This window comes from Colletotrichum jinshuiense, chromosome 10 (genome assembly GCF_051148585.1).
Source record: "Colletotrichum jinshuiense chromosome 10, complete sequence".
Classification (NCBI taxonomy): Eukaryota; Fungi; Ascomycota; class Sordariomycetes; order Glomerellales; family Glomerellaceae; genus Colletotrichum; species Colletotrichum jinshuiense.
Window position 1 is genome coordinate 2551089 of NC_139303.1, and position 23983 is coordinate 2575071.

Here is a 23983-nt window from a genome sequence, read left to right on the forward strand (position 1 = left end):
CTTCAAATGCACGACATCACACACTTATGACGTCCAACTTCTGTGCTGTTTGACTTTCCAATGAGGTAACTCAGCCGCTGAAATCTCGATATAATCATGACGTTGTATCTAGCAGCACTGCAGACTGGACTTGAGGATGGTTGAAAAGGAGAAACTTTGTTAATGTACGTGGTTTGATTATGAACTTTCTCAAGTTGGTCCGTTTCTCTTGAGAACCCAGATGACTTGTTGTTCAGTAAAGCTTTATGTGAGATATGCAACTTCATTGTCATTAAGATATTTATATGCAGCAAGGTTATAATTTTGCCCCCTTTCCATACCCGTAATGCCAATCAACCCTCCCCAGATCCTGTCTGATTTGATAATTTCGCTCGGCAATGTCAACAACCCGCATATCCACGTCTACAACACGCATGCCTTCCTCACCATCGGTAAAGCTCCCAGGGACAGTTCCCACAATAGGCAGCGTTACTTGACTGCATCCAAAGAAACCTTCTTGCGGAGGCCCTGTTGCATTGCAGTAGATGATGGCGGCGGTGTTTTCGAAAGCCCGTGTGGTGAGCGTAGACTGCACAAACATCTTTTCGCAGGTCGCGTTGTAGGCGAGCCCTTCTTGGCTCATGTCTGACAATGTCCAGTATGAAGGAATGATGATGATCTTTGCACCTGCGAGAACGAGCTCCCGAAACGCCTCAGGGAAGGCAAGATCCCAACAGACGAGGATTCCAACGGGTCCCAAAGGTGTGTCAAATACCTGGTGAGGACCAATAATAGGCGTTCCTGCGTCAAGTTTTACTTGGCGAGCGTAGTCGACGCTAGATGTCAAATGGTTTCGCTCGGGAATCCAGAGGTTGGTCTTGGTATAGGCACCAAGCAATTGGCCATCATGATCGATGAAATAAGAGGTGTTGAGAAGAGTCGGCTTTGAGTCTGCAACACTCCTGTTGGGCGTCTGACTTTTTGGTGCTCGAGAGACAATGGTGCCTGCACAAATATTGATATGCAACTCGGCTGCTAATTGTTGATACCGTTGCTGATAGTGAAGAGCGTCCTCTACGCTCAAGGCAAATGACGGCTCATCTGGCATCCATCCCGTCAAATGATATTCGGGCAGCACAGCCAATGATGCTCCCTGTGTTGCTGCAAGGCGAATTTGTTTGGCAGCATGTGTAAAGTTGTGTTCAGCATCGAGGACCTAATACCGCAAAGACGCTTAGCATCAGCGCAGGGTGGCGATGGCGATGAACAATTTGCTTTAAGTTTTTTTTCTCACGTACCTTTGGCCGAGTCTGTATCAATGCAACCTTGAAGGGTTGTTTTCCTGAAATGAACACCATATTGTAGAGATAGGACCGTCAGTGACCATCAGTGACCTTCGCAGTTGGTCGGCTATGTCATGACTTAATGCTACCAACCTATCTTATCATAGCCGGGTTGACAAGATGACCAGACTCATCGCTTTTCTTGCCGATACCGCTTTGGGAAATGATACCCTTCGCCTACAGGAACCCAATCCGGGCTAGCGGATGGGGGGCTTCCCTCATCTTTGCTGGGTCATGCAACCCCCTGAAAGCTCCACATCCGATAAGACCCCCGCATCCTGCCGCGAGTCATCCCGACCTCCGATGCAAAGTCTCGGGTGTGCTCAAGCCTGACGCAAGCTTGTTGCTCGTACACACTCGCCATGCAATTTTGGTCATCAGTGTTGGCTTAGACGCAATATTGTTGAAATACAGACCTTTCAGGTTATCTCTCACGCCCTGATGCCGCCATCAGCACGTAAAACCATTACCAGGTCCCGCAATGGATGCGCTGTTTGCAAGTCCAAAAGAGTATGAAGCTGTTCCCACTGTGTTCAACTCCTGTACTCCCAACTAACCGGTCCGACGCATAGCTTAAATGCGATGAAGTGAAACCTCAGTGCTCGCGTTGCCAACGGCTCGGTATTTCGTGCCCGGGCTATCAGACGTCTTTAAGATGGGCTGCAGCATCCACTTCGCCAAGGGGTAGTCCTGCATCCCCAGGAATCAAAGAGTCCGCAAGCTCCCAGCAAAGGATGATGAATGCTCTTGATCAGCCACAGCCTCTTGAACAGTCTACTAAGGACCTTTGCGACTTGGAATTTTTCAATCATTTTACGGACATCAACACCCCCGGAAGTATCGAATTCCAAAACATGAATAGCATAGAACCACTCTTTCCATTGACGGACGCATCAGCCGAGAGAGAACAGCCAACACCATCTCCGAGCCCACAAGCATCATCTTACCTACAGTTTTGCGAGGCCGATGACCATGTTATAGGGTCGGATATCTTTTCAAACAGCCCAAACGTTGACTTCGGCGTGGTCGAGCGTTTGAGATACCCGCGTCAATCGTCGACACCCCGTCACGAAATGCCGTTGTCACCTGCCCTGCAAGACAACTCGTCAATACTGGTGGAGTACTACTTCAAGGAAGTGTGCGGCATGATGTCTTGCTACGACAGCAAGTTGAACCCTTACAGAACTACCATCTCCAACCTTTGGGGCCACTCTCCTTCCCTATACTATGTCATCCAGAGTATGGCGGCAGCGTGCTTATCTGAGGTCTCACCAGGCCTCTCCACAGCTGGCGATCGTCTTCGCGATAAGGCTGTGAATTCCTTATGGAACGAGAGTAGAGTCGGCCCAACCGACACTTCGTCTCTTTTAGCCCTGGTCATGCTTGGCTTCAGTCTTTGCTGGCACGATCCTGGTCGACTTGGCCAGTCCGAGTTTGAACTGCTTGCTGAAACTGTTCTTTCTCTCGAAAACCAGAACAATAATCTCTCACCGGCCGATAGGCAGAAGAGAATCTTCTTCCACAACTCTCTTGTCTACTGGAAGATGTTGCTGTCGTTCGTTACAGACCAGGAATTGCCTTCTCTGGGGGCCACCCGAGCAATCCAACCACGGCCCGCCAGGTTTCCTACACAAGACGAAACGCGAATGCCTCATCCGCAAACAGGGATTGGGGTAGAAATACAAGAGATCGTTGCTCAAGTTGGTGCTTTGATTAGAAAAGAGCGGAAACGGATCCGCAGCCGTCGACATTCATCGAGGCATGACATTGAGCAGTCCTTGAACGCCATTCGAACCGCAGAAGAACTTCACTCTAAGCTTTGCGAGGTTGAGCTCCCAAAAGAGGTTACAGTCCTCGATTCCGGCGATGATATGACCCCGACAGGTCATCTGCTGAAGGCTGCGGAAGCTTATCGGTGTACTGGATTGCTGCAACTGTACCGAAACTTCCCAGATCTCCTTTCGCACGACATTGAGCCTGTGAATATGATGAGCCAGTCGTCATGGTTAGAAGCCGCTCAAAGCACCAATGTCGGCCACAATGATGATGCTAAGGCGTTCCTGGACACATGGCTAACCAGTCTCGCTCTCCATGTGCTAGATCTTGTGCAAGAGATACCTATATCGTCGCACTCCCGTTCCATTCAGCCACTGCTTCTTGTTAGCATTTGCAGCGAACTCTCTCTTAATCGTTCATTTATCCCCAAGCCTGATTTGAAGGAAAGCCCTATAGCTAGCATCATCTCCAGTCCAAGAATGAAGGGACCGCCCACTATCACTGACGTTTTACACGCAAGGCGACTTATAATCTCTCGACTCTCATATTTTGAGGGCATCTTGGCCGCCAAGCCTATACGTCAAATGCTGACGCTGGTAAAAGAGACTTGGGCCTGGATGGACAAGAAACAGCAAGACGTATACTGGATGGATGTTATGATGGAGAATGGTTACGAGACTCTAATGGGTTGACAACTGGTCACAACTGGTTCTCTTCATTATTTTAGGATTACGATGAAGGACTGATTATTATTCATGTATAGCTGTGTGCACGAATGTTTGAATCCCCGTCCGACGTTGAACAGATAGTGCGGCAAAGCAATTTTACCACATGGTTTCATAAATCATAATCGCAAAATGGCGGCTCTACACCATCGCCAATAACAATAGGTTGATACATGGAGATTGACTGATCCATAACATTGAATCTGTAATCACAGGGCATTGCCCAGTGGTAGCGTGACGTTTCAATAACCGCAACCTGTCCCCATGTCATGATGGTGTTCCAAAGAAAGACATGCACTGAAACAGAATACTTTACATACGAACGATTCAATACGCGTCACAGGCACTTGATATATGGCAATGATGGTTTCGCTGCTATAGTGACAAAGCAAAAATGGTGGCCGTTTTGGACTAGTCTGTTAACTTGGCATGGGTGTAGATATGCGAGGTTGAGAATCAAGCCCGTAATCAGTTCCTGCTTCTAACACGTGAATATGAAAGTGTGTACGATTGCCTCAGATTATTAGTATCTCACTTGATATCGAGAGTCGGTTTCTAGGCAATGGTCTGTTTTTAGTTCGTGATTATGTTTAAATTGAGAGTCAATGGAAAACTGCAATGCGCATGATACCCTTAATATTAGCAGGTATGAATCGTATGAGAATCTTCACTAACTTATTGCTCCAGTAATTTGCTCTCTGTCTGGGTACTATACACAGCTTTGGGAGGAGCGCACGCCCAGACAACATACATAAAGGACTCCCTCTAGGGGAACCAAATCATAGTTTACACGCCTTAACAATTTTCTTCGTCAAATCGGCATACCCCCTGAACACGGCTCCAAACTCGTCCACCTTTGATTCGCCGATAGACCTCCTTGCCTCTGCCGCAGTGCTAAAATGATCAGCTTTCCTAAGGGAGGAAGCAATGCCGGCGGCGCCAAACAGGGTGCCAAAAATCGTGTAGCTGACACTAGAAGGATCATCCACCATGGTATAGACATCAAAGGCGGTGTTACCAACCCCGCCAGCTAGGGCGATAGCTCTTGCCAGGGTGGCCAGTCCAGCAGTCGCTGCGAGCTCTTCACCAACAAAGGGCACGACGGCCAGGACCACGGTAACAATGAGCAGGATCAAGCTCTTTTGCTCTTCCTCCTTCTCGGTCTCTCCGATTGATTTGACCTGCTCCATGGCCGTAATGGCCTGGTAAGCCATCGCGACGGGCATCGTGTAGACGTCGACAACATCCTCGATGGATCCGCCCCACTGGCCCAACATCAGGTCGATGAGGGTGGCGTCGATGCTTTGCGGTAGCGCCGTGAGATTGGCGCCCGCTTCGGTGAAGATATCCTTGGGGTTGGGCACCGTGATGTCGTCGCCCTCCATGGGGAAGTTTTCGAAAACGACATAGTGCACCGTGCAGGTGTCTATGGGTTGCCCGTTAACTATCGTCGGCGAGCAGGAGGGTGTAATCTTCTGCTCGGCAAGCTTAACCCAGCCGGCCTCGACGCCGTACGTCTCTCTCAGCACGTCATAGAAGCCTGTCTCGTTGGTGAAGCTCCACTCGATGGTGACGCCGTTCTTGCCATATGAGTCGCTCGTAACAGTGCTAGGGTTGGGGCAATCGAAGGTCGAGTCGGATCCCTCGAAATTACAGACAAAGTATGTAAACCCGTCCTTCTTCATGAAACTCCAGATGCTAGGAGCAATCATGTTCTTAACGTATTTGACATAGTAACCAAACAGACTGTCGTATCCGTCGTCTGCCTTGTTGTATTCGGATAAAGTGGCCGTATGATTGGACGACAAAACACCCAGGGCGTACATACCGGCACAATAGGGGTCGAGGGAGCCAGAAGCGTCTGCCAGGGCTTCGAGGGAGTCAAAGGTGAGGGAATAGTCGCACGGCGGGCTAAGGCTGCCTTCTTCCCCATCTTCGCCCGAGTAGCAGATGCACAGGCCATAGTTGCAGGCAAAACTGCAAATGCTCGTCAAGAAAATGCTTGCATCGCTAGACAATGAAACAGTGTATTCAACGTCTTCTTCATCTGGGACGGAGACGTCTTCTAATGGATTCAAAGCTCCGGAGGCAGTGCATTGACAGACTGCGATAGGACCTGTTGAGAATGAAGATGTCAGCTTTTTGTTCAGGCAGCACCAGATACAGAATAGAAGCAACGTACAGTATCCATATGAACATGTCCAAGCGCAAAGATCTTCAGTAGACTGGTCGCTTCCGGCTCGACCAGCGGTGCAAGCTTCGTGGTTGAAGGGCGAGACGGCGGGGATGGGGAGATCCTTCATTGTCGTAGTACAGAACTTTGTAAATTGGGTGGTGTAACCATGGTCATATGCCCAATTACAAAGTCCCTCGTAGTTGGGGTCGGCGAGGGCATGTCCTTTGTCACCGGTGATTTTCGGCTCGGTGATGAGTTCTCCTATCCGCGTGCAGACACAAGCGGTAGGTGGGCAATAATTGTACTTGCATACAACGCTGCAAATGCCAGCAAAGTCCCCGGCTCCTGTTCCTGCGGTGCAAGCCAGTTCCGAGACATCGTATGGAGTCTCCACAGCGGGGATTGTGGCGGGTGAGAAATCACCGGAGACATAGATGTTGAAGTTGGCATTGCCGTCAGCATCACAACCACCAACCGCCTTATCTGAAGTCACAGCGAAGACGGTCTTATCGTTGCGAATGATGGATGCGGCGACTGTGCCAGATGCCCCATCCTCAATGAAGACTGATCCGTAGTAGACGCCCACGCCACCGGCCGGCTCTGATGTCCAGGCTCCCGCCATGTTTTTGCCGCCGACGGAGATGCTGATGTTGCCAGGCGAGCCCAGAACAGCCATAAAGCCAATGTACTTACCATCTCCGAGAACGCTCCCTGCAGAATACTCATACTGCAGCTGAGAGGCGGTATTAACGGGGGTTTGGTTGTCATTGCAGCCGTCGACGGAATGTAGCACTTCAATTTGTTAGCAAAAGAATCCACTTGAGAATGAGTACGTCACCACTTACAATATTGAAGCACCAAGCTTTCCTGCGTCACAGTAGCCTTTCCAGTCTTGTACTGTGATGTCCAGACCTCCAGAGGCCATCTCAAAGGATAATGGTCCATGCCAGTGATGTAATCAAAGGCAGCATATCCGTTGCTGAGGTACGGCGGAGATTCCATGATGTTGCCAATGTAGTGAGACTGTTTCCATCATTGGTTAACTGATTTCCAGATGTTGACGCCAAGTAGCAAATACTCACTTCTCCGAAGTCGTTCCAGCTGATAATCTCAACATACTCTGGCTGCAGATACAGAATTTGAGTCCAACGATCCGCCCAAAGCTTCATCAAATGATCAGGCCACATCCAGTTTTTGTTGTAACCAGGAAGGTTGGTGTAGAACCACGGAGATGCACCCATCATGTATGGTTTACCTAAAGAATTAGTCAGATTTTAGGGCAATCATGGCGTTTTGAGTAAACACCTACCGTCTAGATACTGCCTATAGGATGCATCTGTATACGTGTCCATTGACTCGCCTCCCCAAGGCCATGGAGACCAGTTGAACAAACCGTCTGCTATACCGTTCTGTATTGTTAGGTAGCATTAGCATCACGACCACATCGGAAGGTTAATAGGTGAAGACTCACTTCCAGTTCTACCGCTGGTTTTGCACCTAGAGAGCTCCAATCAGGGATCAAGAAGCAACCACCGATGGATGACTTGATATCAACCCAGTCGGCAGCATTCTCAGGGCCCTCGAAGGTGCTCACAAGGGGCGTTGAGCCACCGTGTTGGAAGTAGGCGCTGTGGTGTGCATATTTGGTGAGCAACGCAATAACGTCGCTCTTATCCCATGCGCCGTTTCCGGCGTAGTCAAATGAGAAGAGCAGCTTGAAGCCCACCGACTGAGCAGCATCAAAGGCCTTGGGCAATTGAGCATCGCTGACCTCAGAGCCCGCCGCTATGTTAAGTACAAAGGCATCAATTCCAGCAGTGGCTGCTTGGATCATTTCCGACTTCCAACCTGAGCTTTCATAGTTTTTTGTGTTGTCAACCTATCAATTGGAATTAGCGCTGGCATTCATAGTAACAGGGTTGTCAATGTCGCAAACGACAAGTTCGTCTTATGAAAAGACAGAAGGGATTGGTACCATAAAATGGGCCAAAACTGCTTTCGCTTGGACATGTTGGCACAGGCCCAGCAGCAATGCTGCCGCGGAAAAGAAGGAGGTTCTCATGTTCACGCAGAAGAGAATGTTGATGAATGAATGAGGCGATGAAGATGGCTCAAGACAATGGCAACTGGTGAGGCTATAACAAGCTTTTGAGCCCAGCCTTGGCTCCCGGGTATCGGTATATCAAATGCGACGTTAAAGTCATCTTTGACATATTGTGGAACTGTGGACTAGACCGCGTGGTCTCACTTGGAGCCGCCCGTTTTCCATGTGGATTGAAGGATCAACGCTCAGGGTGGCTTGTCAGTCGGCAGCACCCCTGGACCCCGGTAATATGGCAGCCTATTAGCGAGCTTGTCTACACACCCTGCGAATAACTCTTCATTTTTGATTGAATATCGCTTAACTCATCCTCTGTAGTGGGGCGTTTTCCCTTCTCTCTCAAGTGCTTACATTGTGGCACTCCAAGCTGTCCCAATCATTAGCCTCCGGCACTCAGTTGGAAGGGATCTAACTCCATGAACAAGGGTCTGGCTCACCCAGGTAATTAATGTACATCGGGTGCAAGTGGACATACTGGCAGGTGGTTTAAGCTTCGGTTCAATGGCCCGTAAGAGGCTTAGACTCCGCCTTACGAAAGGGTTTTTTCCATGGGCCTGAACTCTTGACACTCTGCCACGGTGGAGACACTTTCGTGCAAACTCCGAGCGATACCGGGACTTGTGTCAGAAGAGACACAAAATCACGACAAGCTCACGGGAATAGTCTGCCGACTGCGGATCTGGGAATCCTGCGGGCAGCCCGTCAAGCCAGGCAGCCACGAATGGTAATTGCCAGATGCTACGTTGTAAGATTCTAGACCGAATGACCCAGCTAGCCCCTATCGCGAGTATTCGAAAGGATGAATGCATCCTCCGGAGAGAGCTTCAAACGACGTTGGGTAACGCCCGCATAGGACTAGGTAGCCAATTGTAATCCACAATAACGCCGTGCTCTCTACCTTGATATCGCCTGACTCAGGTAAGAGTGCAAAAGGTGCTGGGATTGCTAGGTAGTCGAGAACGGTGACTGAATCCTGCAATCTCACGTCTTCTGATATCGTAATGGGGCATCCAGATACTGGTGGTTGCGTACGCATTCTCGGCTTACAACCGGGCATCGGAATCGTAGGTTATCTAAGGCACCACCCCTTTCCTGGCCATCGTTGATTTCTTGTCACACAATGTTTTTTTGAGCATCCAACGGGCGGACCAAGTCACTTCGAGTCCCTTCCATTCCTTCTTCTGCTGTAGGTGTTCTACCGAACTGTACTATCCCGGGTTAATTGACCAAAAATGTAGAAACAGTGCTGGTTATCGTCATGATGAAGTTCTATGCGATCTCCTGGCTCTTCCTTGGCCTGGCTTCGCCAGCCTTGGCGTCTACCAGAGCCAGCCCCTGGTCGATGGTAATGTGGTATTACACGTATCGGCTGCACATGGCTGTCGTGGGCATCACCCAAACAGCATTTGCGCCTTGCTTGAGCGCCAGTGGTGGCGTTTGTACCTTAGACGAGTTCGCAAGATACATCCAGACAACGACAAAGGCCTATCCGCGCACTCAATGGACCGTTGGGTAAGATTTTGCATTGGTACCTACATACATATGCAGTATACTGATCAATTACTGTAGAACTGTCGATGGCAGAGGATTGGGTGATCTACCTGACCCTTTAGAAGCTGTCAAAGCTATTCAGGCCAACCTGGGCGAGAAAATCTATGAAAAGGCACAAGATCCCACCAAGTTATTCCCGGCAACCTTTACCGACACAACGGTGAATTATAGATTGGATATTCAAATCCATACTTTAGATGCGCATATTGCGTATCTCCGAAAACTCGTCAGCGATGCACACAAGACGGACATTGACAAATGGGCCAACACACAGGACATGTGGACGAAGTTCAAGCGTTCCGTCACTGGTCACAGAGAGATGCGCATAGTCGACGAGTGGACCGAGGAGATTACCAACGTCGAGAATGGGTTCAGAAGCGCTGGCCATACCCCTGTGACAGAGACTCTAACTTCGGAAGCCGATGGCAGATATCAGTGGACTCAATTGGACCCTGGGGGAACTCTTCTGAAGAACCCTAAATTGGACTGGAATAGTTACTCTGTCTTAGTTGAAAGCTCCAAAACTGCGGGTTCTTCAAGTCATATGAGGTTAGTTGTTCCAACGTCTGAATCGTAGATGGCGAAACAAATGCTGACTAGCGAGTACAGCGCAATTCAGCAACTGGACAGACTGGAAGGCAATGCCGCAAGGGCCTTGTCCGACCAATGTTAGCGGCTATGCTGACTTCTCACAATGAAAACTTCTTTTCGGTTATCAGATGATTTATAAGATGGCTAAATATTCTGGTATTGTTATGTATTATTGGTCGATCTAGGCTTGCACCAAATAGCGCAGTAGATCAGTAGTGCTTGTACTTGATTTGTTTTAAGTAACCTACGAGGAGCTGAATTGACTATTCTACTTACAAAAAGTCATTCGGTTGAGCCAATTTGTTTAGCGGTCAGCCAATGTCGGATTGTGCATCGCTTGTGCGTGGCTATGTTGATATTGATAAGGTATTCAAAATATCGCTTGACATCCACCGCTTAATCCACCCAGGCATCGTAGGGGATGGGATGGAGTCGCCGGGTTACTATTCTGGCTCAGGATTGGTCGGTTTGAATGGCATCCTTCCGGCTTCATTGCCAGCCAATAAAGTGTCTCTCCATCTTGGTGCCTATTCATTCCACCCCACTATCCGATTAGTCAAATATAAGCCAATTCCTCTTAAACACTCCCGCACTAGGAGATGCTCGGCTTGAGTTTCTTACCATCTCATCCGATCGTTTCTTTCTTCATTATTGTTTCTTGATCTTATTCCTGCATACTGGGAACAATATGTGGAGCGTCTGAATTGCAAGCCCGCCTCTGGTACTCAATCATCAACAATGGGATCCGAATTCACCTTCTTCCCAAAGCTCGCCCCAGAACTGCGCCTCAGAATATGGGAACTTGCCATCCCCCCGAGCCGAGTCATGGAACTTGACGCACCGTACGGCCCAAAAGTGAGAGTCGAGTTCAACACACAGGGCGCTGCATCCTACTGCGACATGCGATGTACATCGCGCCGCAACGCTGGCCCACCTGCCATCAGTCGGGTATCCCGTGAGGCCCGTCAAGTTTCCCAGGAGAAGGGTTGCTTCCTGGCTGAAAGACTGAAGGACAAACCAGCACTGGGAACCTTCAACAAGCTCGGCAGCGTATGGTTTCGGCCGCACCATGACATTGTCCACCTGAATTGGCATCTGGCATACGCTGCTGCAACATTTGTGGCGAATGAGCCAAACCCGATCCCTGTTCTGAAAGCATGCGCCGAATACACGAGAGGCGTTTCCATCATGGCCGACCTCGTGCTTTCTTTCTGGGAAGACCGACCACGAAACAACAGAGGGCAGCCGTGGCTGGCCCGCCAGGACGAAGAGAATTTGCGTTTGCTGGAATCTCTGACGGAATGTTTTGCCTGCTTGATGGTGGTCAATATCCACGTTTCAGATCAGGAGGTTGCTGACACGTCTCTCTTCACGACACCTATCCAGCTGGTAGATGCTTCGGACCACAGCACCGTGAAACAGATGCATCAACTGTGGCAACGAGGCCTTTCCGGACAAGAAGGCGCCATGAAAGACCTGCAGCCTAAAACCATGTTCGATGCGATATTGGATCAGGAGGCGTTCCAACAAAAAGTCTTGGAGTGGAACGAAAATGTTTCTGAAACTTGGTTATGGTATAGATATACCCAGAGCTGGACCCACATAACAGATCAAAAGCAGCACGTTTGGGATCCTCCAGCGAGTCTGGAGAACCTGGCACCACCTATAGTTAACCTATTTGGGCGGAGATGGAACTCTTTCCATCCGTGGGTAAGAGCTGAACTCGATGCAATGCCAAAGTTCAAGCCAGCCATTATGTTTCGGCAATGCACCAAGAGGTGTTTCGATGTTTCACCGCGTCTTCGATCCCAAATCCCAGGTTTCCCACCTGTGATGGGGCCTCCACTTGCTCCACGACCTGGTCCCGGGTTTGCGTATCAGAACAATTAGAGATGAACCCACTGATCAGCCTCATTTGTTCAAAATAGACAACGGTTCAAAGTTTTCAGGGGATACCTAGTTTAGAAGATCCTCATAGACACAACTTGACTTCATTCCAAGTTACCTATTAGTTGTATAACAAAACCAGCTTTACACGGAACTATCTAGGTACGGTGAAAATAACGCTGTTGCTATCTTTGAATGGCCTGTTCTCCTGGAATTTAGGCATGCTTCTCTGGGTCGTCCTGGTTGGTATCTTGGCTCAACTATGCCATTCCAGCGGTGACATCAACTACCTACGGAAAAGACCAATGTTTAACAGGATGTGTAATACAACGCTATAGATGCATGTTGCTGATGGTGGGAGTACTTGACTGGTGATCTGAAGGACCAAAAACGGAGGGGCAGACCGCCTAGGACCCTAAACCTGAGAGTGGAATCTGCCACCCGCGAATGTGGAGACGGTAGTTAGCAACGAAGTGTGGAACCAAGTAACCGCAAACCAAGTATCATTTCCAAGTCGATACCTCTGAAAGTGACATTTGAATAAATTAAAATGCATCACAGAGAGCGGAAATAGCACGCGCGATGCAAAATTTGCTTCTGAAATTAATATTAAATATTATCTTTGCGCCCAAAAAGTAGTCAGAAATAGGGCCAGTCCTCGAAACCAGTTCACCCCTGCCACGCACGGTGCGTGCCACTCCATCTACCGTTCAGGCCTGCCGCCGCTAAACCCGCCCTGTCCCGGTGCCGGCAGTTGAGAAGCTTAGCGACGGATGAATCCGAGCGGACCCATCCTCCCCCGGCAACACGCTGATCTTGCCAAACCGCCATTACAGATGCACTTTCAAACTCGGCACACTGCGCCGATGAAAGTAGTGTCCCTCGCCAGCCATCATCACAATTTCGTCCATTCCCTCGATGCCCTTACACAGCTGATGCCGATCAGTCGACACCTGCCACATACTCGAATGCAACGGTGGTCCCTGGCTATGGCGTCGAAAAAGGCGTGCAGTAGGTCGTCCAATCAGGCCTTCGTCGGTTACAAGACAAGTTGTTCTTCTTCACTCAGGATCTTGGAGACTATAGATTAGAACTAGAGATACTTATCAAGCATCACTGTTAGCTCTTATCGGCCATATCCCATCATCTAAAGCAGAGATCATTAAGATACGGTGTACATACTGTATGCGCTAGTGCGTCCTGGCCACTGGGCTGCGGCGGTCAGAGTCGACCTTCTCGATACCATTAGGAGACATCTAGATTGGGTCGCCCACTTCGAGAGGGTTGCCGGAATATCATAGGTTTGAACGTCATCACTAGGCCTACGGAAAAAGGGCACTGGTGTTGTTCTTGACAAAACATCTTGACAATTCCTCTGGGGTGAGAAGCCACATGTGATGATGGGCGATTATGCTATGGTGATGAAAGCCCGACGGCACGCCGCCATGGTTTCCTCAGGCCCCGTAAGAATGCAGTTCTAATACAACGCCTCTTAAACGCGTTTTAAACGCCAGCGTCGGTCAGTACTCCAGCCATACTGATCTTGCCTACGGGCGGTGGGGCATGGAACACGACTTTGCTGATGACAAGCGGCCCATCGGCTCCATTGGGGACTGGATTGTTAAAGTACACGAGGACGCTAATCCGGGTTTGCACTTGGGTGGTGTCAAGGCAGGCTGGAATGAGTTCTATGGGAGGAACTAACTTGCTACAGCACCACTACGGGGTTTAATGCTTCGTAGACGTTTGAGCATTACATTTTGTTTGAATTACCCTCACCTAAAATATCCATATTACGTTACCCGGTACGGTTGGTTTGTTTTAAAAATTGTAGCTGGTATATATTCAAGTTGTGTCATAATTCTTCGACCCTACTATGCTTATTATTAACACTATCTAATAACCACCTGTCTGCTTTTCAATACCACTGCTGGGCTATGTTGTTCAGAAGCCTCTGTACCTTTTAGTTCTGCTGTCAAATCAGTCTCACCAAGTAGTAGCGCTTTTCCTATTATTTTCCATGCTGCAAGTCCTTGCTCATCCATCACCGACACCAGCAACCAAGCCCTTGTCAACGTGCTGCCTCCTTGAAGTAGATCAGTTGGAACCGCCACCCGTATGTCATTGCGGTACTTGAAAAACTCGTCCCCAACATCAAATGGTGTTACAAGCGCTTGCTCGCCATCTCTGTTACACGTAATGGGCTCCGGAAGCACCGAGGTCCAATAGAAAGATCGCGGGTCCGTGATCCATGTCAACAAGGCAAGAGCCGCTTCCTCTGTGATGCCATGACTGTTGCCCGTGTTTTTAGGCCCGTTCTTCGTAAGGACATCCATGAAAACAGTGGCTTCAGCTTGAAGATCCTTATTAGCTGCAAAGTCTTCGAATAGTCCCCTATTGTATATCGGTAAGATCTCTTGGTCGATCTGGGCCCAGAGACGGCCCGCGAGACTGTGTCCGCCGGCCAAGACAGCTGCTAGGAAGCGTCTGCGGTATTCTTCCAGATCTTTATCGCTCGTATCCTCTGAAGGTTGTCCTATTTGCGTCTTGAGGGTTGTAGGCGTGCTCTTGATGGCATCTGGGAAGATGGCGTATGTTGCGCTTAGCTCCGATACAGTGCATTCCCTAGATGGGTTCTCAAAGAAGACTAGGTCGATCTCCAGCCTGTGTACAGATACACTATGTATACCTTTAATACCCCCAAGCGTGAACTTTTCGAGAGTTGTATCAAATTGCGCGAGGGACCGCATCAGCCATGAACTTTTACCATTCATTACCAGTTGCTCACTTTTGGCAAAGGTAAGTGCGGTCTTCTCTCCGGCTGCTAATGACAGTATGGCGGCGAGGTAGTATACCTCGTTAGCAGTCGGCTCTGTAGATCGGAAATACGCAAGACTAAGCCCGGTAAGATTGAGGTACACGCTCAATCTGTCACCGGGCAGCAGACAACCTGTCTGGGCAATAGAATTGAATCGCGCCACAAAGCTGGCCGTAATCGCCCCTGCTTTGCGATTATGATCATCGAGCAGCGGCGATGTACGGTCTTGGAGACTTGCAAGTAGCGAATCAATCTGCTTGCTTTGAAGGGTTTTGTGACCTAATTGTAATGTAACAGTCACCAAGATCCCTTGTAGCGTAAGCCAACTGGTTGTGATGGTCTTCTTGCCACTAACGCCCATAATGAAAGCAGCAGTGTGCAAATTTGAGTGCCTTTTGTAGGCCCATGGCTCCGCAACGATAAATTCGTGGAAACACCAAGCACGCTGCCACCATCGCGCTGCTGCTACCTTATCAGATATAGAGATAAGGTAAGGTATTTCGTTTTCGTTATAAGGGTGCTTGGTATAGTCGTAGGGGGTATAACACTCGTCGTATCGCTTGCACAACGCTGCCTCATCCTCTGTGAGCTCAACGTCCTCCAGAAGCACTACCAGCTTACGGCATGACCTATAGATGATGTCCATGCATGCAATGGCTCGCTGCTTTTCCTCTTCGTCGCGCTGGTTGATGCAGACCTGGTCGATCCAAACACCCTCGCGCGGGTGCCCGCGCTGCGCTAGGATTGCAACCGCAAAGCGTCCGCCAACGGGCCATGCCCCATATGAAGGATTTGTAGACCAGGTCGGATTATGCCAGCTGTAGCTCACGGCTAGGTACTGCCTAATCACAAAAGCGCCATCGAACGGAATACCAGTCGGGCTTGAGCAGAGCAAGCGGAACGGTGTATCGAGGATGATTTCCGACGTCCGGCGACGAAAGTACGCCGCAGTTTCCGGGCACCATGCTTGGAGGTTGCGCAGTACGAGGTCCGCTTCCTCGCGCCCAGCGTTAAGTCGTTCTATCGCTTCTGAGAAAATGGCGGACTTGTTGCGCCTACTCAAAGAGAGTTTGAAGAGGTCATTCGAGATTTGTTCGACTCGCAGGATATCTTCCACCTGAGTGGTAGAGAATCCAATCAGAGCAGTCATGGCTATCGCTGTGTCGGCAAAGAAGAAGAGTTTCGGAGAATCAGGCCACCCGAAGCCTGTGTTATGCCAGAGGGAGTTTTCTCAACATATTCATACAACGTACTGGACCGGTTATGTCTGTAGTTGAGGGGTCTGTAATTGCGGGGGTGGCTGGTGAATGCAGTCTTGGCCTCGCGCCGCCCAGACAATGTACTCTGCCTGGGAAAGTCGTGTCCAGCCATACTAATGAGGGATTTTCAGTGTCCACATGACGACCACTTGACACACGGGTCCCTAGATGAGCCTGGATGGTTATATACAAAGAGGCTTCATTCCGTATACGAAAAAAAAGATCTGATAAATCCTAAAAATGATTTATCTTCTTAATTTATTCTGTTCCTAACGGCGCCTTGAAGCCTTTGTGGACGTTAACGTTTGATTGCCGCCAATATTTGTAAGCCTACCAAATGTTTTGTTGTGCTCTACTCAACCCCGAGAAAACTTATTGGCACTTAAAGCATTCTTATGATGTGTCAATCAATTATTCCAGGCGCTATTTTCATATACATTCTTGACAATGGGCATATCTATGAACTGGGAAAACACATCAAGTAACGATGCCAACGATCGCAATCTAAGATGCGGAGCAAAGCGAGAGATCCAAGACCTGCCAGTCCCAGTACAAAACCATCTCGTATATTGCTCTAGCAGCACGCAGCACGTCTTGCGGCGGTTGCAGGACAGTGTCGATTTGGAAAACCAAGGACTTTCTCTGTCCATATATAGAGCATAAAATTCGAAAGAATTTCGGCAGAACTGCACGCTGACGTATGGCCTATCGTTGATCCTTCGCTTCTATGGTCCAGTGCATGCATAGACCGGGGCGGTTCCCTCCTGAAGGTTTGTCGTTGCTGGATCCAGCTGGTATGCCTTTGGCTGTATTAGCGATTTCATGAGCAAAAAAGTTCAAGATCTTGACTTACATTCAAGCAGCTTGCCTAGCTGCTCTTGACAGGTGGCGGGACCTTTCCTGAGCAGTGCCAGGGCAGAGTCAGGGTTGGAACCCTCTCCTTCAGGATCACAGAACATCGCTCGTTCGCTGTCCTTGGCCTTTGTAACCTCAATTATGAAGGTAAACGCGTAAATCGTCACATCCAACTTGTTGTTATAGATCTTGATGCCTTTGGTCTTGACCTCCCTGCCATTCGTTCCCGGGCCAAACCAGCTATTGTCCCAGCCGTGATTATGGGCATCTTCGCAAAATTCTTTGATCCATATTAAAGCTTGGTTCCTGTCAAATCTCAAGCCACCAACATTGCAGCTTCCTGTCCATCGGGCAGGTGGTGCTGCGGTCGTCTTGGCAGGGAGCATTGTCGACGGTGAAGGGGTTATTGGGGCTGGGCTTGTGGTCTTCTGTAAACATAGGCACAAGAATTTCCCAAAAGATAACAATGGTATGGGGACACATTTCGCAACCTCGTCCTCATTGCCGCAATCGGCACAGTCTTCATCTTTCTGGCACGTCAGCTCCTCCGGGACAGGGGTTGGTGTCACTTGCGGTATGCTGGACGGATAAGTTGCGGTCCATGTAATGGGCTGGCATCCGCAATAGTGCCCCCGACCCATTGGCTTAACCATGCATTCTCCAGGCTTACCGTCGTGGCATGTCAGAGTTAAGCATTGCTCAGTGCCGCAAGGAGCGGATGCTGTCGTATCCGGTGGAGGAGGCGCACTTGTGATCGATGGTGGTGTCTGTGTTGTGGGAGATGCCGTAGTTGAGAAGGTCGTGGTTTGTGCGGCAGATGTAGGTAAGGGTGGCAAATCGCAGACCTGCGGATCCGAGCCATCTCGCCGCAAAATCCCGTCGCAGTTCGTCCAATCCCATGTGAGTTTGATTTCCCAAGTTTCTGGGCCTCGGCTACTCAGCCACTCCCATTTTCGTTTTGCCAGGAGGTATGCTGGGTTTGTACCATCGAAGAATCGGTTCTTGTCGGCCATTTCCGCAAACTTTCTCTCGATGTCCCCCTTTAAAGAGTTGACCTGGCTTCGAACAACTGACCTTGCTCCGTCTTTGTCTTCGCCAACGTATCTATCCATAAAGTTGCGGAAAAGCGGAGCAAAGAACCCTCCGGCTTTGGTGAAGGGCTTGACCTCCGGATTCGCAGCTGCTAGCTTCAGGTCCAGTTTTCGGCTGCGATCTTTTATTAGCGTTTTGGACTCATATTATTTAAGCTTATTTCAATGTATCTGAGCGGGATACGCAGTGTGGGCTTGATCTCACAGTTCATTGTAAATCCTTCTGTTTGTCTTCTGTGCCATCTCAATGGCTTCTGGCATGTTAGTCAGATCCACCCCCATGTGGATCCGGTGAAGTAAATCAATTCTGGTATTCATGTTGTCGATGGCGTCATGGAATTTACCGGTAACGCTTCCTTTCTTCGCTCTTTTAGCCGCATTTTTGAATAGTGCAAAATTCCAAATGAGTCCCTGGGTTGTTTTGGTGATTAGCCAACACAATCTATCTTTAGCGTAAAATGGTGGAAGTGGTTCGGCCGCTTACTTTTGCTCCGGAATTTAGAGCCTGTATAACACCAGTGAAATCCATATTGAACTCCGATGGCAGTGCTTCGAAGGCACCCTCAAGCAGATTCTGATCGCCTATCCCGCTTTCAGGGGCGTTGAAGATGTAACGCTTGAAATCTTTGCAGCTCATAGAAGTTGCTCCGTCGTCCGCAAGGCTCGCCAGCGGCTCAGAACCGTCATTGATCGTAGTGGCCAAAAATTCTGTCAGCCAACTCTTTTCCCATACGTGGTCCATTGAAGGTCGGTCGGGTTGTCCGCTGATGGGTTTTCCAGAGTCTTCTTTTCCCTTTTCCAGGATATTCCACATGTAGTCCGAACTCTCCTTGACTATCGTCGGACTACAGGCCGGCGCCGCGACCGTGGTTGTGCTGTACCACCTAGGCACCGCCATGTTTGACTGCTTCCTCTGCTCATCCATGCCGAGAAACCCGGATTGCTCACATTTCAGAAACGCTGGGCCCGGGAAATACCTCGGGACAAAGGCCTCGCGACCTTTCGGCGATGCGTCGCTTATTTCGCATGTTCCAATCTTTTTGATCTGTTTTTCGTTACCATGGAAGTAGCATGGGTGGTCTTGATCATTTCGTGGCACCAAGACTCGGCCGGCTACTGCAAGCTGCCTTCTATCAAAAGCCGCCTCTTCAAGTTCGTCACTGGAATCCAGACCGTATATATCTGGATTGTCGATAAAATCCCACTTAGGACAGGGTACAGGGCAACCATCGTCTTCCGAGGCGCGTCTTTCGATGCCTAGTTCAGCATCCGTTGGACAAGGTCGCTTCGTAGTTGTTGCTGTCGTGCCGGTAACACTGCACCCTGTGATTGTCTCATGGCACGCGGTCGTGAAGCACGTGATTGTAGAAGATTCGCCAACAGTAGTAGGACTACATGTAGCAATACAATTGCTGGCCGTTTGGGTGATGGTGCAGCTCTGAGTCGAGGTAGATACAGCAGTCGTCTTTGTCGCCTGAGTCTCGGATGGTGTTTGTTGACGACTAGAAGGACTCCCTTCATCATCCCCCTCCCCATTCTCGTCCCCATGACTGGACTCTTCTATGACTGGGCCAGGACAATTTCCCACCTCAATGAAGAGAACTTTGATACATGGTAAGAAGAAATTTGGCAGATTCGGCACTCCCGGAATTTTAAAGAACACATTCGGAATAGGGGGAAGGTTCCAGAGGACGATGCCTCCACCAACGGAACCTCCGCACCCCGGGCACCCAACTAGAACAGGAACGATGGTTTGGCTGCTATCAGATGCTGTGGTCGTGATCCAGGTGTTGATTGTCCACTCGGTGTTTGTCAACGTCTGTATGTAAAAGTCCGGTGGCATAGTGGTTATTGTTAGGGTTGGAACAGGATAGGTGGTAAGCGTGGGGATTGTTATTGACGGGGCCTCGGGCGAGTCTGTATTTACGTTTGAAACAGTGGTGGAAGTCGGCCTAACCGAAGGAGAGAGATGTGAACTGATTCCGGGGATGTTTGTGAAAGTACCAGGGAAGGGCAGGGTTGTGGCGTCAATTTCGGTGTTAATTGTTGGTCTCGAGAGTGTTCGTGACAAGTTCCCAGAGGGGGTAGATGCTGTAAACGTTGCCGAAGCTGGATCAACTGCGTGATTTGATGTACCTGCAGCGGTCTGATCTCCTATAGTGACTTCGGAGCCGGACTCTGAAGCTTGCACCATAATTTGTTCCCGAGCTGGCGTGCCGTCTTGTCGACGAGCAAGTTGTATGCTTACCCCAGGCCATATCAAGCTGCAAATCTGTAGCAAGCCCAGGATGCTGGTCGTTCTCATTGTGAGCTACGTTTTGCGGGTCATACAATGCTTTGAAAACAGGGGTGGCTTTTCTGGATGAAGGATATAATGTAGATTGAGAGTTTGACTGATGTATGAAATAAAGTCTGATAGAATTTGAAAGTGATTAGTCTCTCAGAAGTATTTCGGTCCTAGAGGTTTCTTAGAAGCTTTATATACGTTGATTTTTAATCATCAGTGAGATTTATGAGACCTATTTAGTGTGGTCTGTTCTACTCCCCCGAGGGAATCTCTTGACAGCTCATTCTAAGTTGTCATGAAACGCCGCCCCCGTGGCTGTTGGTTTTCTTTGGGGGCACCGTTGGCTGCTATGCATCATATAACAAGCAAAATTTGGAGGCTCGGCCTACTGGGAGACCCATCAATGAGCTTCACCAGGAAGTTTGAATATGTTGCGGCCTACACTAACAGCATTGCAGTCACATGTCAATCAATGATTCCCGGCACTGAACTCATAAATGCTCTTGGCAATGAGCATTTCCATCGCCCTGATATTTCTTGAAAGCGCCTCTGTATTTTGTTCTATCCTCCTAAACCTGCACTAGGCCATACACCCTGCTACGTATGCGCCTGAGGAAGTTTTGTGTTCTTGAATTCGGGCTATGTTGGACCGTCCGTGGAGTACTTGAGTAGCATTGGCAAACAACTGTGACTTCAATGCAGTATCATGAGCAAGGTTTCGCACCCCCACCCCCAAACTTGGGGTAGGTCACGTTTCGCTGCCATTTTCTCCCTGCATCAGCTTGCTTCATCATTGGTGACTGCTGCCCTCTCCTTATGGTCCAACACATGCTTTGGGGGTTTTTGATCATGAATTATAAGACTGCTCTGTTGGTTCTAATGGCTCTGGGCTATTAGGTCTATGAGTTGTTTATTTTTAGGGCTAGGGGGGCTGAATGTAACTGGTGGCAAGGCGAGCAAACCCCCAAAAAGGGGTTGGGGGAGGGGGGCGGCGGGCGCATTTTAAACGCCTTCGACGTGCCAGGGTTTTTGTTGGGAGACAGTATACTTGGAGACTTCATGCGCACAAATCATTTTCAAGTATGACGTGGGCCCTACGTTGGCTGTGCCTCCCTCCTGCCCATTCTCGGGATAAATACTTACAGCAAACGCGTTTGTGCTGATGCAAGATCTCATCAATGCGTTCTTTAATACCCCTAGCATCTGCCACCTACAAATCCCAAATGTTGAGGCTGGTCTAGTACCTGAAGAAAATCGCATTTCTTCTAATCCTTCTTCAGTAGCACGCATTATCTTTATATTAAAGACCACAACGGCAATCGGACGAGTCGTTCAGCAACCCTGAATTCCCCCTCTCGCCGTCCCCGCTTTGACAAATTTTCTCCATCATATCACAACCATGAGGAATGATGATGAAGATGATTACATTTGCCAGATCTGTGGCATGGAAATTACAAACCATGATTGGGGCTCGGGGCTACTGAAGGCGTTCAAAGAAAACGACAGTGATCCTCCAGCAATAGTCGAAGACGCCGAGGATTTGAAAGCACAGTCGAAATGGCTCATAGACGCCCGCTTGCTGTGCGACCCTGACGACGAGTTTGGACAGCTTCTACCGCCGTTTCAATACAACAACATGGAATATTATCCGATTGATAATATGGAGAATGATGAGATGGAAAACAATGAAGTGGAGAACCCAGACATCCATAACATTCGGCCAAGGTCTCAAGCTTCCGAAATTGAGGTGCATGTTGCCGAAACCTGGGGAGGCTTTCAGTTCGAGAGAGCCGCGCCTAACCACGCGCCTAAAAGCGGCTGGAATGTGAAAGTCAGCATGGATTATGCGAACTTTTATACCTTCGATGAGCGGGTGTATGCTGTTGTCCACGCTGTCTGCTTGGAAATAGCCAAGAAGGTCTTTGAGTCTTCTCAAGTTGCCCATGTGAGAGATATGCGTGGGTTGTTTACGTGCCTTCGTTGGAGAGAAGCGATATCTTTCAAGTGCGGAAACTATTGGCGTCTCTTGCCGCAGGTAAACTATATGCTTGCGGATCATGGTTACTATGTGCCATACTATAACAGTCTTGGAAGGAAATGCCGCGGGATGGACTGGCCTGGTCCTTATTCGTCTCCAAGAGCAAACTTGTTCTATGTAAGCCCTACCCATCTATATCTTCGAGCAACTTCTGATAAACGATAGTCTCTTGGTATGACCCCTTTGAATATCAAGGACTTGACCGGTTGTCTTCTAAGAAACCTTCAACCATGTCGGTCGCGGGTGAGTTTCACAGCGGAGTCGAGCAAGCTCGCTGAAGGTTTGGCTAGGATGCCAACTGAAATCATCGAGGCGATCTTTTCTCATATGGGACGAGATTTACCGCGAAGCTCTTCGCGTGTAGTTGCTCAGAAATTTTGGAAAGAGCAGCTCAAATCGGCATGTCGCGGGCGTGGACTTCTTCCATGGCTCTGGGATATTGACGTTACTCTTGTCGATGCCAAAGACGCCGAACCATGCCCCGGAGGTACTGACTTCGAATGGGATTGGGAATTGCTGGTCCGGCATCTGACTCGCGGGGTTGACTATGGAGTCCGTCCAGGGCTTCCTGAAGACATATACCCTAACCCCACCGAGGCCAATCCAACCTGGAAAACTGCCTGTACAGGGTATCATACGGATCTCGTTCATGTCCCAGCTGGACTGCACAACCGTCGCCGCATTTGGCAACTCCTTGAGGAGATGTTTGTAGGTGATGCCCTGCCTTGGCCAACGAAGCGTCACCGCTCCCAATACTCGGTCCGAAAAGAATGTGTTCCACTATGTTGGGACAAATCTGGAAACATCTTATCATCTCCCATATGGATTCCTTCAATCAATTTCTTTTGGTCAGACAACCCAGACAGATACATAAAGCGTGCCTTCTTCAGAAAACTCGGGGGAGAGGTTTACACATTCCGAGGCAAATCTTGGTTACAGTATTGGCAGAGGCAAAGCGAAGAATCTGTATCCTACGAGGCGATTGCAGCTGAGACAGATAATTCTGGAACGCGGCCAGCAACAGTGGAAGAGATCTATGCTGTTCTACGACCTTTGGGCTATCCTGTTTGATAAATTTCAATGGCAGGTTCTCATTGTCCAATCTTGAGCCTCGTAGAATCTTAACATGAGAAATAGCCAGTAGCTTTAAGGGGACAAAAAGTACAAAAAAGCACAATAAGGTTGTCAATTTACCATCGCATCAAAAGCAATGTAAGAGTCTTAGAATTATATGCCTTACATTTGTAGTCTAAACAGAGTAAAATAGACATAAACCAATGCTCCTTTGCAACTATTTTATTCTTCTCTATAACTTAGATAGAAAAACCTACCGTTTCCTTCCAGGGCGTGATATTTTGTTTGAAAACTCTTATCGAGACAAATATTACCTTCACAATTTAGGTTACAGGCCCCCGAAAGTCCTTTTTTAGGCTATCACAACGCTTCCCTGGAGAATTATACCGATCTCCGGCTGAATGCGGCAGGCATCCTCAGAAAGATAACAAG

General features: G+C 49.0%; 5 protein-coding genes across 5 annotated transcripts; 3 read left to right on the forward strand and 2 right to left on the reverse strand.

Moving 5' to 3' along the window:
• Nucleotides 1–2059: 2059 nt before the first annotated feature.
• EsH8_X_000651 (transcription factor domain-containing protein) lies at nt 2060–3790 on the forward strand (the record flags this gene model as incomplete). Its single annotated transcript, XM_083274739.1, has 1 exon — nt 2060–3790. The coding sequence occupies one exon, from the start codon at nt 2060–2062 to the stop codon at nt 3788–3790; it is 1731 nt and encodes a 576-aa protein (XP_083120131.1).
• Nucleotides 3791–4602: 812 nt separating this feature from the next.
• On the reverse strand, nt 4603–7833 carry EsH8_X_000652 (glycoside hydrolase family 71 protein; the record flags this gene model as incomplete). Its single annotated transcript, XM_083274740.1, has 5 exons — nt 4603–6791; nt 6845–7022; nt 7082–7254; nt 7309–7408; nt 7471–7833. 5 exons carry the CDS (start codon nt 7831–7833, stop codon nt 4603–4605), a joined length of 3003 nt encoding a protein of 1000 aa, XP_083120132.1.
• A 1525-nt stretch (nt 7834–9358) lies between these two features.
• Nucleotides 9359–10324, forward strand: EsH8_X_000653 (uncharacterized protein; the record flags this gene model as incomplete). Its single annotated transcript, XM_083274741.1, has 3 exons — nt 9359–9612; nt 9670–10200; nt 10261–10324. The coding sequence occupies 3 exons, from the start codon at nt 9359–9361 to the stop codon at nt 10322–10324; spliced, it is 849 nt and encodes a 282-aa protein (XP_083120133.1).
• A 656-nt stretch (nt 10325–10980) lies between these two features.
• EsH8_X_000654 (2EXR domain-containing protein) lies at nt 10981–11911 on the forward strand (the record flags this gene model as incomplete). Its single annotated transcript, XM_083274742.1, has 2 exons — nt 10981–11796; nt 11852–11911. The coding sequence occupies 2 exons, from the start codon at nt 10981–10983 to the stop codon at nt 11909–11911; spliced, it is 876 nt and encodes a 291-aa protein (XP_083120134.1).
• A 1721-nt stretch (nt 11912–13632) lies between these two features.
• Nucleotides 13633–16097, reverse strand: EsH8_X_000655 (uncharacterized protein; the record flags this gene model as incomplete). Its single annotated transcript, XM_083274743.1, has 4 exons — nt 13633–13742; nt 14324–14818; nt 14918–15226; nt 15569–16097. The coding sequence occupies 4 exons, from the start codon at nt 16095–16097 to the stop codon at nt 13633–13635; spliced, it is 1443 nt and encodes a 480-aa protein (XP_083120135.1).
• Nucleotides 16098–23983: the final 7886 nt, after the last annotated feature.